General features: G+C 43.4%; 2 protein-coding genes across 3 annotated transcripts in view; one reads left to right on the plus strand and one right to left on the minus strand.

The window, feature by feature from the left end:
* Window positions 1-18278, plus strand: part of LOC128742190 (SWI/SNF-related matrix-associated actin-dependent regulator of chromatin subfamily A containing DEAD/H box 1 homolog) — a 236345-nt gene that overhangs the window by 60452 nt on the left and 157615 nt on the right. The window lies entirely within an intron of this gene.
* LOC128742189 (dual oxidase) overlaps window positions 1-18278 on the minus strand; it is an 85107-nt gene that overhangs the window by 25178 nt on the left and 41651 nt on the right. The window contains exon 3 of the mRNA XM_053838456.1: window positions 14228-14308. Coding sequence (XP_053694431.1) covers window positions 14228-14308 — 81 coding nt within the window. The remainder of the gene's footprint in view (window positions 1-14227; window positions 14309-18278) is intronic.

Here is an 18278-nt window from a genome sequence, read left to right on the forward strand (position 1 = left end):
ACGGTAGAGTGGGGAAGTCGTCGTACGGACCACAGAGGACGGATTCAGCTTGAGGCTCTGGCAAAGCTCAACGTAGATCTAGCCAACGTTGGCACCGTAAGTACCTTCAGTAGAAATGTCGACTTAACATTCGGCAGTCATGGTCTGATAGAAGTCTGGAGGGTAGACAATGGCAATACTCACAGTGACCATCAGGCGGTCCACTATGGTGTCGGTCAGATAACGAGGCGGCAGGCGGCGGATAGAGCCGACACTCCAACCACCCGTCGATGAAAGACATCATACTTCGATCCCGAAGTATTTGTGGAAGCGATCCGGAGAGAGTGCGGTGAGCGCGGTATGCTCGATCCGAACGCTGATCATTTGGTTGAGGTACTGTCGCGACCGTGTGAGGCTACCATGTGTGAGGGAAAGGTCGACCTAGGTATGGGAGGTCACCGGTTTACTGTTGGACAGATTAAATTGCGGAACTCCGCGGAGCGTGCTTTCATGCGAAGAGAATTATGCAAATAGCTCGTTTGGACGAAGGCAGGGCTGAATGTCGAGTAGCACTTGTTGCTGCACACGCAGCGCTTAAGAGTGGGATAAAAGCTAGTAAACGAGCTTTCATTGAAAGGTTATGTGGTAGTACCAATGCGAACTCGTAGAGTGATGCCTACAGGGTCGTAATGGCAAAGAGCAAGGGCGTGATGGCGCCCAAAGAGCGATCGCCAGAGATGATGGAGCGGATCTTTGAGAACCTCTTTCCACGCCACGAGCCAAGAGTTGTCCCACGACCAACGTTCCAGTATCTCAAATTATAGCGTAAGATGGTCGGCCTCCCGGTTCGTCGAAAGTAACGTGGGCGACGGCGGTTTAGAGGTCTGGGAGGAAGCGACAGTTACCAACGAGGAACTCATTAAGATCGCTAAATCCCTAAAGGTGAGCAAGGCGACGGAACCAGACGGAATCCCGTATTTGGCCATTAAAGCGGCTATTTCAGAGGCTCCCAAATTATTCGGCGCAGTAATGAGTAGATGCCTGGAAGATGACCACTTCCCGGACAGATGGAAGCGACTGAACCTGGTCCTATTGCCGAAGCCGGGAAAACCTCCGGGTGTCCCCTCGTCATATAGGTTGATCTATCTGCTCGATACTGCCGGCAAAGTGCTGGAGAGGGTTATCCTTAATAGACTCGTACAGTACATGGAGGGTACAAACGGTCTGTCAAGGAACCAATTCGGCTTCCGAAAAGGCAAATCTACGATGAATGCCATGTTGTCTGTCATCCAGCGCAAGAGGACAGGTATCCGCTCTTACGCAGTTGTCACGCTCGATGCGAGAAATGCGTTTAATAGCGCTAGTTGGAATTTCATAGCCAACTCGCTTCGGAACGTGCCGGTGTCACTGTAAAGAATTCTGGAAAATTATTTCCAGAATCGTGTGCTATGTTACAACACAAAGGAGGGTCAGAAGTGCGTTCTAATCACCGCAGGGGTTCCGCAAGGTTTCATACTGGGCCCAGTGTTGTGGAACGTCATGTATGACGAAGTGTTGAAGCTGAAGTTCCTGGTAGGGGTTGTGATTGTCGGCTTTGCGAACGACATCACCTTGGAAGTCCATGGTGAATCTATCAGAGAGGTTGAGTTGATGGCTGCCCACTCTATAAGTATTGTTGAAGATTGAATGCGCTCCAGGAAATTGGAGTAAGCGTCGCCATAAAACGGAAGTTATCGTGGTGAACAAGCGCAAATCGGTGCAGCAAGCAAAAATCAGCGTCGGGGACTGCACTATTTCATCAACGCGGTCCTTAAAACTCCTGGGAGTCATGGTCGACGACAAGCTCAAGTTTGGGAGCCACGTCGACTATGCCTGCAAGAAGGCTTCCACAGCTTTTTTGACATTGTCTTGTGTATGATGTCTAATAACTCTGCGGTATATGGCAGCAAGCGAAGGCTATTACCCAACGTGGTCCAGTCCATACTTAGGTATTGCGGGCCGGTGTGGTCATCGGCGTTAGGAACCAAAAGCTACCTAGGTAAGATGGAAAGTACTTATCATCTCGTATGCTTGAGAGTGGCGAATGCGTATTGCACAGTTTCGTATGACGTTATCTGCGTCTTAGCGGGTATGATGCCTATTGGCATCATCATCAGTGAGGACGTAGAGTGCTTCAACCAACGTGGAACTAGAGGCATGCCGAGTACCACAAGACCGGCATTGATGATCACATGGTAGCGGGCATGGTCTAATAGTCCGACTAGGATTAGACTCTAATTCCACAAAAGGCCGGTGGACACTTCGACTTATCCCGGAAGTATCCGGGTGGGTCGATAGGCGCCACGGCGTAGTCAACTCCCACCTAACACAGATTCTGTCAGGGCATGGTTGTTTTAGACAGTACCTGCACAAGTTCGGGCATGCGGAGTCCCCCGCGTACCCCGAATACGTGGATGTAGAGGAAACTGAAGAACATGCTTTCTTCATATGCCCTCGTTTCGTGGGTGCGAGAAGCAAAACAATGGTAGTGAGCGGACAGAACACTACTCCGGAAAACTTAGTCCAAAGGATGTGTTCTAGCTTGGACGTCTAGGGAGCGGTCAATGCGGCTGCTACCTAGATTGTATTGGAGCTACAAAACCGCTGGAGAGCCGATAAACGGTGAGTAAAAAGCCCAACTACCATAGTCCAGTAGTTATCTAAACGGGTGCGTTAAGCACAATAGCACCTCCCTGAAGTAATACCGATAAGGTGGTGCCAGGGAGGATTGAGGCTGGAGACCAGAGTAGGGGGCTACATTAGGGGGGGAAGTCGGGATAGTTAATGGGAGACATTTTTTACAAGCGTTATTTCCGAGTATTTTTGATCGCGAACTTTGAAACCCTGTTTAGACTAAATAGTTTGCTAATATTATCTATGTTCCTGTAATCTATGTAACCTGACACCGATAGTAATGTTTCCTTGTAAATCTTAGTAGCCGAATACGGGAATAATCGTCACTAAAACAGTACAACTGTGTACTAAATTGTAGTTTTTAATACCTCGATTAGCACAAACGTACAGTACGTTCGAGGAACTTATTACTCACGAATAGAGGTGTGATTTATATTATCATAAATTAGGTTTCTAGTGCACTTTATCGTTCATTTATCTGTCGGTGCATTCAATCAGCAAGTGGTTTCCTACCACACTATTATGAATACGATTAATTACGCATGTCATCAAATATTTCATATCAACGCGAGGACCGAAACTTCTCGCGGCTGCAGCATGACGAAAACAAAAACGGAAGCTAGTCAATGCCGCCAGCAGTGGTGAACTTATAAATAATAATGGGTGTCTTCCTATTAACAACGGCAGCAGCAAAGCCTAAATTACCTATCAGCTGAACGTTCGAGCAGCAGCAGCACTCGATTAACCTCGAAAATTTATTATTTTAAGTTCAAAAATTGCCAACGCAGCCAAGCAGACCATTATCAAACGAAAACTAATTCCACCACGCTCAGCCGATCTCGTCTTATTAGGATCAACCTTAAATGGGGCGTGAAGCCTTCGAAAATTGTGCACATGTAATTATGCAAAAGGGTTAATCGCGAAAACATACATGAATCAAGCCATTTATTGGCAGGTTGTAGCACAATGGGTTACGGCGTGACTAGGCGCAAAATTCGTTTGAAAGAGATTGACTGGCAAGTTCCGCGAGATGTCAATAAGAAAAAAAAATTTTTTGGCGATCATTTCACGTGCCGCCACGGTGCTGCTAGGTATGTGTACAGTGTATACACTAGCTGAATCACGAATCTCCTGTTATGATTTAATAGACTCGCATGAGTTGGCAAATATGTCGATCTATTCGGCACAACACATTGCAGAACAGTCTGTCCACAGCAGGTAGTCGCTAGTGGATATGCCTACAGATTTTATGAGTATCCTGTGTAACAGGATACTACTTTGAATTCAACTACGTAATGTCAAGTTTCATCGCAATTAACATTCTCAGTAATTTTAAATGTTTTCGAAACTTTACTTGAAAGATTATTTGTTTTAATTATATTTTTTATATATATTTTAATGCAAAATATGAAAGAACGGTGTCGCTGATTACTGTGGGATAAATGTGACTGCAGCAGCGGTTTACTTGTCTGGGTTCAATTACAATTAACTACCGTGAGTTTTTTTTCTAGTAAAGTCAGTAGTGTTCTTAGATAAGTATCCTGAATGGAGTTGCATCAGTGGTTGCTACATCAGCTTATTTGTAACTACTGATGAAAAGGAAGAAGAAAACATGCAAGTTGCGAAAAATATGCGTGTCGTGTGATATTTTAAAAATTGAATCTAAAACCGGAAAATTACCTAATTAACTCACGCCTTTGGTAATAACAACAGGGTGATGCGAAATCCAAATGTTTAATTAGCTTGAAAACAACATCAGACAACCTGTCAGTTGCGATCTCAAAACTTTAACGTAGGCGTTTAAACTAAATCAACTTTTTGATTCACACTGAACATCGCTTTATAAAGTGTCGGATATCATTCCATGGTCAATCGGCAGTCTGAAGCCGTCGTTTATTTGCAATGGCACTTACATTTTAGGTGCGGTTCAGCTTCGAATCGAGAGCTCCAAAGAATCAACACCTGTTGCCAACAGAGCATGAAGCGAAACAACCGTTCGGAAAGATTAAGATCGTTGAGGCGGTGTTCAAACGTATTTATATTTTATCAAGCTAACTAATTTAAAAATCGTCTATACAATGTTCGCTCAATCCGCAGCATGGGGGTCATCGAACAGTGGAAGTACCTCAACCGACGGAGTAGGTTAAAGACAATCGTTCTAGCATTGACAAAGATGCATGATAATCCCCACTCAATCCATGAAAAGGTGAAAGGGATTTTCGCTTTGCAGCCAAGGAACACGCGAGGCGCACAGTTTTAGCTCTCTTGTATTTGTACAAAGTATACGTACCGCAAAATGCAAGGAACAACTGTGAAAAGGTTTCCAATATCTAATTAAAAATGGTTTCATTCCAACTAACAACCAGGTGGATACATATATTCTTTGATTTAAAAACATGAGATTGGAGAGGATGATTAGGTTAAACCGTTAAACTGTTGATTATCTTCGATTACGAAGTATAATGATCGGATAATCATCCAAGATTTTGGCAGATATACAATATAAATAACTTAAAGAACATCAGAATAACTGACACATTTTGCACCGACTGGGCATTTTGCCCTGTTCCCCTATACAGAGTTTTGTTTAAATCATTGCACAGTGGGCATTTTCTAATTGAGTCGTTAAATTCCTCAATAAAATAGTTTGTTTCTAGCGAAAAGATCACCTTTTCACAACAATATCCGGAAACGTGGACTTTTACTTCTTTTCATATCGACTAGATTACGGTAAAATAGATACGCTCCTTTTGGCAAAAACTGCCGGAACCGTGCCGTGAACAAGTCTCACATCATTGGAATCCTTATAAAAATAGCTTTCTTTGAACATCAGCCCAGCAACATTTTGAGATAAAGGATAACAAAGGACTTTTTTTTAAATCATCACTGTGCAATGAATTAACTAAAGCGTGTCCCACATCAAATTGCATCACGGAAGAAACGCTGTAGAAAATTACCAATTAGGTATTTTCTCTTGAAAATTTGGGTAGAAGTAGTTTAGAGTGTATTGTTTACCCTGTATTTTTATCGCGGTCATTTGGATTTCAATTGGACAAAATGGTGTCACCCGAAAAGCAACGTCACGAATTTATTTTGTGCAAGCACCTGAAAAAATCTCAAATTTCTCATGGTGGATGTTGAGACTTACGTCAAGGCGGACTTCCGGCAGGTTCCGAGGTACTGTACTTCACCGCCCTGCATAAGTTTGATGTTCTGGAGGAAGAAACTTCCATTGTTTGCCAAGAAATACATAATTTGGCAAGCTATCTGCTCATGTGGCAAACAGAGTGCGCCGTTCGCGACTACCGGGACTGTAAACGGGCAGATCTACCTCAAGGAGTGTCTACAGAAGCGTCTCCTTCCGCTGTTGAAGCAACACGAGGGTCCTACGATCTTCTGGCCGGATCTAGCTTCTTGCCACTATTCCCCCCCCAACGCAGCGGAACTAAGGCCCAATGGAAAATACTGGCCTATTGTGAAGCAGGAATAACGGAGGCATCCCATAGAGGTCAAGTCTGAGGAAGATATGAAGAAAAAGTGGGTTTCCGTATAGAAGAAGCTGCAACCAGATGTTGTGCAAAACTTTTTGAGTGGAGTTAAGCGTAAGGTGCGAGCATAGGGTTATGGTAAAGAAGTTGAATAAAATAAATATGCCCAAAGCTTACTAATGGGTTATATTTTATTGTCTGAAAATTTGAAAAGGATCGGTCAATTAGATAATTTTCTACCGCGTTTCTTCCGTGATGCAATTTTATATGGGACACCCTTTAAAGAACAACTCTCACACTCTCTCTCACACGCACACTCTCTGTATCTCAATCCTACTACAACAGCCTACTACAACGAACTGCAGGATACAATCCAATTTCGCACGTAGCTGACTGAGAAAACTTTTCGTATAGTTTCTATGATTTTTGCAATGTGTCCAGTAAATCATCTTTATGTGCCGAACAGGTATCATTTATGTGCACGCGAAAAACTTGCACATACTGTTCATATGTGTATAATTTTTATGTGTATAATTGCACATACTATTCATACGCGTATAATTTTTATGTGTCTTTCTGGGAGGATTGTGTTTATATGCGGCTCATGATAATCATATGGAATTCCATATGGAAATTTTCTATTAGTTATGTGCAGAATATTTTGAATGTAGGACTCAAAACCACCACGGTTTCCGAACAGGCCTTTCGATCTACTGAATTCCTAGTATTTCCGAAATTTGAAGCTATCCTACAAACGACAGGGAATACGAGCAATGTCAGCATATGCCCCGATAATCGAGCCGATAAACGTTCCTTTTTATGTCGGTGTCTTGTTCTTATCTAATCAAGCTATATACATACATCCATATTTAATATGGAACTATAAGCAATGTCTCTATCATACCAAACATTCTATCCATTTGCTAAGTCACTTATTGGTCCATAACCGCTGGTTCTACAGAATAAATAAAGGGAGGAAATCGGAGCCCTTCACTAACGACGATTATCCGCCATGTTTTTCACCTGTCACCAGAACAGATTCTCGATGTCATTAGCTAAGCTGCATCTGAGTCACTGGATCTGCATTTTCCCCGTTGTCTTTGCAGACTTTGGTGCTCCTCTGCAGATTTCATTCACTGCTTTTCTAAAGGGGCGCCCGAGTAACTTCCACCTACGTTGCCGAAATTATGTTGCTGTCGGCCATTTGATTTCAAAGCTTCGACGATGAAGTTCCTCGTTGGTTATCCAATTGTCTATCGGTAGCACCGTTGTAGTGGCAGTAGGTACGGTGGCTCCAAACTGAAGTCTGGTGTGACGGCGAATAGAGTGGAGCCTAACGTGAAACGTCACAGACAAAACTCGACATTCCGCTCAAAGGAGCGCTGACAACTAGAATGAAGTTTTACGAGAAGCTTTAAAGTTCGCACAAATGCTAACGTATGCATTAAAAATGGTTGAGAACGGCTGAATAATGCATACCGTCGGTGCCTTACGCACCCGTAGGCATAAAGTAACACCCTACAGTGGTACACAGTCTTTTAATCAGCAACTCCTAACCCTACCTCCTTGTGGTACCAGCCGGGATACAAGCAACCTTGGTGGAGATCGGCTAAGCAACCCCGGTGGAAGCTAAGGTCGTATGTTGACAGGAAAGGAGGGCTCTTTGAAGCTTCGTTGGTCCTCCGACGAAACAGGGGGTTGGTTGCAGGCTTTGCAAACCGTCACCACGAAAAAAAAAACTAAAGCAATTCTTCCTTCATTGCAAGGAAATTTGGACTGGAACAATCAGAATAGATTCACGCGACGAAAGAGAACTATGGATTGGAAACTCGGGATGTGGAGCTGCCGATCTCTCAACTTCCAAGGGAGCATGCGAGTGCTCTCCGATGTATAGAAGAGTCGCAAGTTCGATGTAGTAGCCCTGCAGGAGTTGTGGAAGAGCAATGGTACGTAAATTCAGAGAGGTACATACCAGCTACCGGAGCTGCAGCAACACACACTAACTGGGTGCAGGTTTTAGAGTGATGGGCGAGATGCGGAAACGGGTGATTGAATGGTGGCTAATCAATCATCGAAGGTTGAGAGTCAAGGGCCGGTTCTTTAACATAAGCATATCAGTGTGCACAGCCCTCACCTTAAACGTACCGAAGATGACGATAAAAACGAATTCTGGACGCATCTGGATAGTGAATGCGACCGCTGTCCAAAACATGATATCAAGATCGTCATCGGGGATTTCAATGCTGAGGTCGGCCAGGAGGAAGAACACAAACTGGTGATTGGTTCAGCTCACACTTGCTGACAAATAAAATGGACCTAAGACTTATCAACTTTGCCGCCTCCAAGAGCATGGCCATACATAGTACCTTCTTCCAACACAGACTCCTACACAAGTACACCTGCGGGTCACCAAAGCAGACAGAATCACAAATCGACCAGATTCTGATCGACAGTCGGCACTTCTCAGACATTATCGACGTTAAATCCTTTCGAAGCGCCAAAAATTGTTGAATAAGGAGGCGATTCACAGGGTAGCAATGGGTCTAATTGCGTCCCGTAACGCTGGAATGTGTCAAATGATGGTTAATCTACGCCCAAAACTCCGTTGTGAACAACATTGGATACTAACGCCAGCCTCAGTTAGATCTCGCGCGGTTGAAGCAGCCAGACATCACCGCAAACTACGCGCAATTACTCGAAGGCGCACTGGGAAGAGGACGAGCTGGACCAAACCCCTCTCGAGGACTTTTGGAACACCATCAAAAAAGCCATTAGCATTATGGCGGAGGGCTCCATCGGGCATGTGGCCCGACATCAGCGGCACAATTGGTTTGATGGTAAATGTAGGAGAATGGTGGATGAGGAAAACGCTGCAGTGAACCCAAATCTTCCGGGAGAAAAAGCGGGAAGAGCAGGAACATCCAGAGTTGGAGCGGCTGCATCGTTCTCAGGAAACGCGAACATTCTACCGAAAACTGAACGGATCGCGCAAAGGCTTTGTGCCGCGAGCAGAAATGTGTCGGGATAAGAATGGCAGTATTTTGACAGACGATCGTGAGGTGACCAAGAGCTGGAAGTAACACTTCGGTGAACACCTGAATGGCGTCCAGGCGGAGAAAGCGATTTCGACGGTGCAACAAACGGGGAACGATAGGCGACGTTAAGGAACCTGAAATCAAATTTTAAAAAAACTTATCCAATTTAATTCTACTATACATATTTATTCTTGACTGATACGTTTTTTGCTACGACTACGGCTACGGCTACGACTTGTAGCCTTCTTCAGTGTCTGTTTTCGAACTGACACTGAGGAAGCCTGCAAGTCGTAGGGTGATTTATGTATTTTGGACAAGCGTTATGCCTCCTCTATTTTGGACATTTTCCATTTGATTTTGCCGTAAAAGTCTTAAGTAGAGTACGCGTAACGCCTGTCCAAAATATATAAATCACCCTAGGCGAAATACGTATCTGTCAAGAAGAAATTTACATAGTAGAATTAAACTGGATAAATTTTCTTTTTATTTAATTCCAGGTTTCGTATTCCACTAAGACACTCCAAAAGCTTCAGACGTTAAGGAAGCCATCATGCAGCTAAACAACAATAAATCAGCAAGGAAAGATGGCTTCGGAGCAGACCTTATTAAAATGGGACCAGAAAAGCTAGCCGTCTATGTGCACCGGCCAATTGCTAGAATTTTGGATACGAAACAGCTACCGTTATCAGCCCTATCTACAAAAAGGGCGACAAGTTGGACTGTGAGAACTATCGAGCGATCACCGTTCTCATAATGTCGCGTACAAAGTGCTGTCCCAAATCATTTTGTGCCGACTATCACCAATTGCGAACAAATTTGTGGGAACTTATCAAGCCGGCTTCGTCGAAGGTCAGTTTACAACGGATCAAATATTTACACTGCGACAGATCTTCCAAAAGGGCCCGAATTCAGATTTCCCACTCACCATTGGTTCGTTGACTTTAAAGCCGCATACGATACCATCGACCGGAAAGAGCTATGGAAAATCATGGACGAGAACAGCTTCTGGCTGTTCTGGAAACTTGCCTACGGGCATGAAATATGGACAATGCTCGACGAGGACCTGCGAGTGCTTGGAGTTTTCAAAAGACGAGTGCTAAGAATTATTTTCGGCGGCTTACAGGAGAATGGAGTATTGTAGCGGATGAAGAATCATCTACTAGTACAGTTCTATGGCGAACCCAGTATTCAAAAGGTGACTAAAGCTGGACGGATACGATGGGCAGGGCATGTTGCAAGAATGCCGGACATCTACCCTGCAAAGATGGTGTTTGCCTCAAAACCGGTAGGAACAAACGACCAGGAGCGCAACGAGCAAGATGGTTAGACCAAGTGGAGCGAGATCTGGTGGAGAATATTCGGTGTCTGAGGAATTGGAGAGCGGTAGCCCCCAACCGAGTAAATCGGAAAAACCTTATTCAACAGGCTTTGTTTTAGGACAGTCCAGTTACCGCCCCAGTTAGCTCCGAGGTACGATACTAATCTAACAAGCCAGTCGTCGTTTGTTCGAATCTCGGCTAGGCGGTGCTTGCTAGATAGAGTCAGTAGGATCGTTACACTGGCCCCGTACATTTCCTGTATTCTAACAGCCGGCTGCGAAGTCTGTCGATAAAGAAGGGTAATGTCTAATGACGGTTTAAGCCCACGGCTCTGCGTTTTTTTTGTTTTAGGACGGCAAGCCACTTAAGTAAGGAAGAAAGTAACATGGCTCCATTTTTTTCGTCCAAATATTGCATAACTAAAGCTTTAACTTGCGCTGCCAGGAGGCTTGATCGTTAATAAACGTAGGGTATAGTAGGCAGGAAGGATTCGAAGAATTCGTACACAGAATAGCTCGATTCTATTATGATACGAACCCGTTACCACTCGCTTGACACAGGCAGACACGGTAACCTTGAGGCACCAGGGCTCCTCTTCGTGGTTATTTGCCATACTCTCAGTAAATTTTCATAGTATACAAACCCAAATTTACAAAAATAGCATGTTTCAAAGTTGTATGGAGTGTTGCACGAAAAAGAATAAGCCCAAATTCTTTATCCAAAAGAAACTGGAAATACCAACAAAAAAATACCTATTCAAGAGGACATTAATTTTCTGATTAGAACATACTCAACCCACACTCCGACTACTGCTCGAGATAACGCTGGTCATTAGGATTGAGTCATTTTTGCGAAACAAGCGATTATGTAAATACACATAAATACCTACACAACAACGCAACAGAGACTTGACCGTTGATCGCCTTCATGTTTTTCCGTCGATTATTCGGCAATAAAGATTATAATCGGCGATTGAGTAATGATATTGATTGCTGTAAAACAAGTGCAATAATGTATTAAACCCACCATAAATTACTTTTAATCAGATCAAAACTATGGTCGTAAAAATAAAGCAAAGCATTTATGGCAACCTCGAATCGAATTATCTATTTGCAAGTAGTTTAAATCTGTTGCAGTTTTAATTCCATTATCTTATTAAAAGTACTTACAAAGTATTTTTTAAAACTCGTACATCATAATTATTACGAGTTTTCTGTTGAGTTAGTTGGGAGATTGCACTCCATATAGTCATATATTGTTAGTGCTTTTAGGACAAAATTTGTTACTTTTTGCAATAGAAGCAATCTAGATTGTATGTTTAAGATTGTTTAAATGTCATCAATGTAAAAAAAATATATATAAAGGAAACAAGTTTGTTTCAGAACATTTTTTGTCCAGTCGTACAACATATTTTTAATTTATTTTTGACATGGAACGTTAAGCTCGACCAGTTTGATTTCTCATGTATATCCAAATCGAGATTTGCAACCGTTAACACACGCAAACAACCTTGAAATGGACAGATTTTGCGGCTACTCTTTGTGACTGCAGCCAACATTAGAATGTACATATGAAAGTTTCTATGTTCATCAATACATTCCGCTTATCTGTCAAGTTCATCAAGCTCGATGAAAGATACATATTGCTTTATGAACAATGAATCATTGCGATACCAGTCTACAAATCATTAAATCTTACACGTCTATTTTGATTAAATAACAATTTTGCCCCGAGCACAAAAGGAGCGAAGCCAATTTGCGAATCAAAAGAGCCACGTACGATCGAGCTCAAGACACATTATCACTCAATTTAGCCGTCCCGAACTATACAACCACCACCACCACCGCACCGGTGCAAACTTCACTTCAAATGTTGCGCGATCATTTCTATCAATCGTTTGATTGCGGCGGCGCAGGCGTCGCACCAGGCAACGTTAAAGCTACTTCTAGCAAATTGATACTGCGATCAGTCACAAATGGATTATTTATAAGAATTTATCATACCGTGACTCTTTTTCGCCGGAATAGTTTATTTGAAATTCTACCCTTGATGACATTTATCAACAAAAATTAGAAAGGTAAGGGGTTGTATGTTTTAAAATTTTTAGAGCAGTTTTACGATGATTTATTATGGTAGGCTCTCGCACTGTAAAGTTAAAAATAACCTTGTATTCTTATGGATGAGTGATTTCAAACCGAAACGACTGAATTCCACAACTACAAATAGTAATTTTTTTAAGGGGACTTGTATCCTTAAACTTTGCCTATCGGCTAGATGAAATTTACGATTTTGCCGACCAGTGTAATCGAAACGGTTAAACGGTAATATTAATGGAACAAAAGAACTTGAAAACAAAATTGAAACAAAAATAATGCAGTCTGAAAACTGCGTCCGAAGGTTATATTGTCCCTAGCCAATAGCCTAGCTGAACAAATCTCTCTGCCGCCGCCCAAGTGGCAGGCATGCACGACGAAAAGTGCATCCACTTTCAGAGACAAGTTTTACCGCGGGTGCTGATGGGTGTGTAATTTAAGGAAGCCGAATAAATAATAATATGCCTCTCACAATAATGGCACTCAGGCGATTACTGAAAGTAAGCGCTCATTCATAGCAGTGTTGATGCAGTGAGTGGGCCGAAACCCGGGAATTTGAGGATGGAGGTCATTTACGTTGATTAAGAATGTTAATGCATTCGAATGAATACGTTAAACGCTATGATTATGTTAAAAGCACCGGATTTTGTCGTTTTATCAAGAATCCTTGACAAATCTTACATACAATACTATAATGTTTACAGCAGCTGACTAAACTTCATGTTGCTGTATAATGTGAAAAAATTTGTCACTCGTCGATAATTTTATGTGTACACAAACGCCAACAAACTCAATTCTTTTTTATCAAAGTATTGCCCTGCTCGTCAATCAGATTGCATGCTGCAAAATAAATAACCTTTCGTGTCACTAGGTATCCCGCTGGGTGACACTCCAACGCACTGACATTACTTAATTTGGGCAACAGATTTTGCGGCCATAACAGATTATCGAGAATTAATTTCTTCGGCATGGCGTTTTATAAATTGGCAACCTTTATAAGTGGCAACGATGGTAAATTTATTTTGATTAATACCGTTTAATAGGCTTTACGATGCTTTCAGGAGGACGATTCCAAAAACGACGCGACCAATTTAGGAACCTAGGAACCTAGGAAGTTCTTTATAGGTGGCTCGCATTATCTCTTGGTCACTATCAAAACAGCCTTTTCATCAAACATAAGCAACGAAATGAGACGCGTATTCAGCGGTTGAATTTTACAAGAACTGGTTTAAAAAAATGCCAACTCCTGGAAATAAAGGATTACAGTTCGGGGAATTCTAAAAGCATTCCAGAAGTTTAATCTACACAGAAACAATTGGGGAGTATTATTTGAGGAGACTGCTTTGTTACCGCAAAGAACTAGCGTCACACCACCTGATCTAAAATGGTTTGTTGTGGCATCAAGTTTTAGGTTCAGATTCGGTGATTAAGTAAACCATTCTTGAAATGTGAAAAAACAAAGAAATTGAGCTATGCTCCTTAAATGACTCATATTCTGTTCGTTAATGCCCACTGCTAACGAGTTCCATCGTAAACGTGCTGCGCCGCCCGAAAAAGTATTATGGTTCTCAAAGGCCACAAAGTAATTTATGTATATTACTGATCAATTATGGTACGATATTGGCTAAAAGGTCACTTACCTACAGCTCCCCAATCCGGATGAGCCAAATTATTATACCAGCCATCGTAGCGTTGCTTCTCTACGTGACTCATCAGCCGTTCTGAAAGGAAAAGAAAACAAAAGAAAAAATCTAGATTAAAAACTTTTTGGTAAAAATTTTTGTAATGAAAGGTAGATATAACTAAAATTGTTGATGTTAAAATTCTAAAAGATAGTAATTAAAAAATGACAACAAATCAAATCACTCATTCCGTAGACAGCTTGCTCAGGTCCATTTTGCTATGTCAGAGAGAGCTTTTCTGAGGGTTACTGCTGACGTGAGACAGGGCTGCATTTTATCACCGCATCTGTTTCTCATCGTTATGGATGAGATATTAGTTAGAGCAATTGACGGTAGGCCAAATCGAGGATTGCCTTGGAATCCTCTAACGATGGAGCAGCTTGACTTCGACCTAGCCGACGACATTGTCTTGCTCGCACAACGCCGAGATGATATGCAGAGCAAGTTAGATGACCTATCCGAGTGCTCCCACGCAGCAGGTCTCACAGTCAATGTAGCGAAAACTAAGTCTATGGTAGTGAACACTGACAATTCCACCAATTTCACAGTAGCGGGACAACAAGTTGAGCAGGTAGACGTCTTCCAATATCTTGGTAGCCAGACAACGCCCGATGGTGGCACCAAGACTGCTATAGCCACACGAATCACGAAGGCCAGGGGTGCCTTTGCAGGTCTGCGAAACATTTGGCGCTCAAACCAGATCACTCCACGTACGAAAACCCGAATCTTTAATTCAAACGTTAAATCCATTCTGCTGTATACCTGCGAAACGTGGTGCATCTCAGCGGAGACAACGCAAAAACTGCAGGTATTTATTAACCGGTGCCAATGAGGAACTCCATCGTCGGTGTCATCAACGGCCAACAGCCACAGAAATTCGTGAACGTAGGTGGAAGTGAATCGGACACACCTTGAGGAAAGGAGCGAACGAGGTCTGCACAGAAGCACTCGATTGGAATCGACAAGGACAGCGTAGAAGAGGTAGTCCCAGAGGCACATGATGACGCAGCTTAGCCAACGACATCCGGGCTGTAGATGAGAACCTGTCCTGGCGATAGGTAAAAGCCATGCGGGTAACCGAGATCTCTGATTTCATCCCTTTGTTCTACCAGGGTATGGGTATATGGTATGGGTATGAAATGGAGAGAGTTACCTGGAAGGAGCGTCAAACATAGCTCTGGCTCTCTCAAGCTCCCACCTGGCGCCTCCACGCAGATCTAAGTCAAATGATGACGGTCGATGGCCTTACCCGGAAATGCTTCATGTACTTACTGAAGCAGCTAAGCTAGGAGGTGCGAATTAGAGCGCCTGTTCTCCAGGTGAGGGGCGGCTCACACAGCGTCTGTCTCGTAACGGGCGGCTGAATATGAAATGCTGTATCCCGCAAGCTATACCTAAGATGGCAGCACGTGCTTGCCGGCGCAGAGGAGCGATACGCTAGCAACGACATACGGAGCAATCCACCGGATCATTGTCAGGATCTGGGAGGAAGAACAAATGCCGGAGGAGTGGTTGGATGGCCTCATTTGCCCAATTTTCTAAAAGGGACATCGAATGGAGTGTAAAAACTATCGAGGAATTACATTGCTCAATTCTGCCTACAAGGTGCTGTCCCGTATCCTGTTCTGCAGACCGAGACCGTTAGCGGAGTCCTTCGTCGGCGAGTACCAAGCTGGTTTTCGTGAGGGTCACTCCACGACGGATCAGATGTTTACCCTGCGCCAGTTGCTAGACAAGTTCCGGGAGTACAACTTGCAGGCACACCATCTGTTTGTGGACTTTAAAGCGGCGTACGATTCAGTTAAACGAAATGAGCTGTGGCAGATAATGCTAGAACATGGTTTTCCGACGAAACTAGTTACGCTGATTCGTGCGACGCTGGACGGATCCAAATCATGCGTTAGAATAGCGGGTGAGACCTCAGCTGCTTTCGTGACGTTGGATGGACTGAAGCAAGGGGATGCACTCTCTTACCTGCTATTCAACATTGCCTTGGAAGGTGCATTACGAATGGCAAACGTGGAAAGGAATGGAACTATCATCACGAAATCTCACATGCTTCTTGGTTTTGCAGATGACGTCGATATCATCGAAATCAACCGTAGAGCAGTGAAAGAGGCCTTCAGGCCCTTTAAAAGGGAAGCTGCGAAATTGGGACTTACCATTAATACCGTCAAAACGAAGTACATGGTTGCTGGTAGGGAACGTGGGAGCCCAAGTGGTGTTGGTGCCGAGGTGGAGTTGGATGGGGAACGATATGAAGTAGTGGAGCAATTTATATACCATACACTCGTGACATGTGACAACGATGTAAGCCACGAAGTGAAAGGACGAGTTGCAGCCGCGAATCGGGCTTTCTATGGATTACGTAGCCAGCTGAAGTCCCGTAGTTTGCAAATTCGCACAAAACTGGCGCTCTACAGAACACTAATCCTCCCGGTGGCCCTTTACGGACACGAATCATGGACGCTAAAGGAAGCTGATCGGCGAGTGCTTGGGGTTTTTGAGCGTAAAATTCTGCGATCTATACTTGGTGGCAGAATGGAAAATGGAGTGTGGCGCAGACGCATGAATCACGAGCTGTACCAAGTTTACAAATATGCTGATATAGTGAAGGTAGTGCAATGTGGCAGGCTGCGGTGGGCTGGACACGTGGCCAAAATGCCCGACGAAAGAGTAGCCAAAACTATTATCAGCAGAGAACCAGGAAGAGGCCGTAGACTCCGAGGCAGACCCCGCACCCGGTGGGTGGGTGCTGTCGAAGACGATGCACGTTCATCTGGTGTTCATGGGGATTGGAGAACGGCAGCCCAGGACCGACGGTACTGGAGGATCATAATTCGTTCGGCGCAGGATCGGTAACGGACCGTTGCCACTAAAGTAAGTAAATAAGTTCTACCGGACTGGCGGACATGGACACATAAGTAAGTAAGTAAGAGAGAGCTTTCCCGTGTGTGTGTAACCTCTTCGCCTAGCTGCAAAGCGACCGGCTTGGACGGCTATCCCAGTAGAATGCTGGCTCTGGTCAGAGTTGATATGACAGAGAAAGCTTTCCCGCTTATAGGATCCCTCCGTCAAGACGCAGGACGTCAGACGTGCAGGGATATCACACACTCAATAGACAGCTGACTCAGGGGCGGACTTAAGAAATTTAGGTTAGGAAAGTTGAGCTGATCGAAGAGGCAAATTAAATTGGCGAAGCTAATTTACGCATTGTAACCGATGGTTACATTTAAGATGAACAACACCTTAAACAAAAATACTACTTTATCACCAACGCTATGGATGCATTTCTTCCTGCGCTGGTTTGAATACCGTTATATTCTCAAAACGACAGCTTAAATTTTGAAAAGAATGGATGAATTCATCAAAGTATCTGCTCTATTCTACTGCTCTCTTCGTCATATTCTGATTTGTTTACATATCCAACTCTCCTGCTTACCTACACATTTTGAGGTTAAATTTTGAGGTAAATAAAACGCATGCATGCATATTTTGCATATTTTTGTGCACGAATGATTGAAGACTGTGTGCATGACTGAACTGTCAAGAAGCTCTATAGACAGAACCGAACAGGATTCTGCGAATTTTATCACGATTTATTTACATTTAATTGCAGAACCAAAACATCTGTCAAATTGTCTTTGGATGGCTGTACTACCGTGAGTTACCTCTGGTGTGATCTTTTTGAACCCCCGTTACTCGCGCTGTTGTATTTTGTACAACGCCTGTGAACCGTTCATTTCGGGATTCCAGCAATAAAGAAAATTACTGTTTTCAGCAAAGTTGATCCGCAGACCAAGACCTTTCAAACGGTGGAAAAAGTTTCATAAGTTTTTCGCCAAGAAGCATTAGTATTCCAGTGCATTCTGTTAGGTTTTAGCATGCCTATAAATCGAAGTTGGTGTGAGTAACGAAAGGTTAAGTTATCAAGCTGGTTTTGCGGATCGGCGATCGCAACAAACCAAATCTGTATGCTGCGACAGATCCTCTATAAGTGTACCATAAG

The sequence above is a fragment of the Sabethes cyaneus genome, chromosome 3 (genome assembly GCF_943734655.1).
Source record: "Sabethes cyaneus chromosome 3, idSabCyanKW18_F2, whole genome shotgun sequence".
In the NCBI taxonomy this organism is placed as follows: domain Eukaryota; kingdom Metazoa; phylum Arthropoda; class Insecta; order Diptera; family Culicidae; genus Sabethes; species Sabethes cyaneus.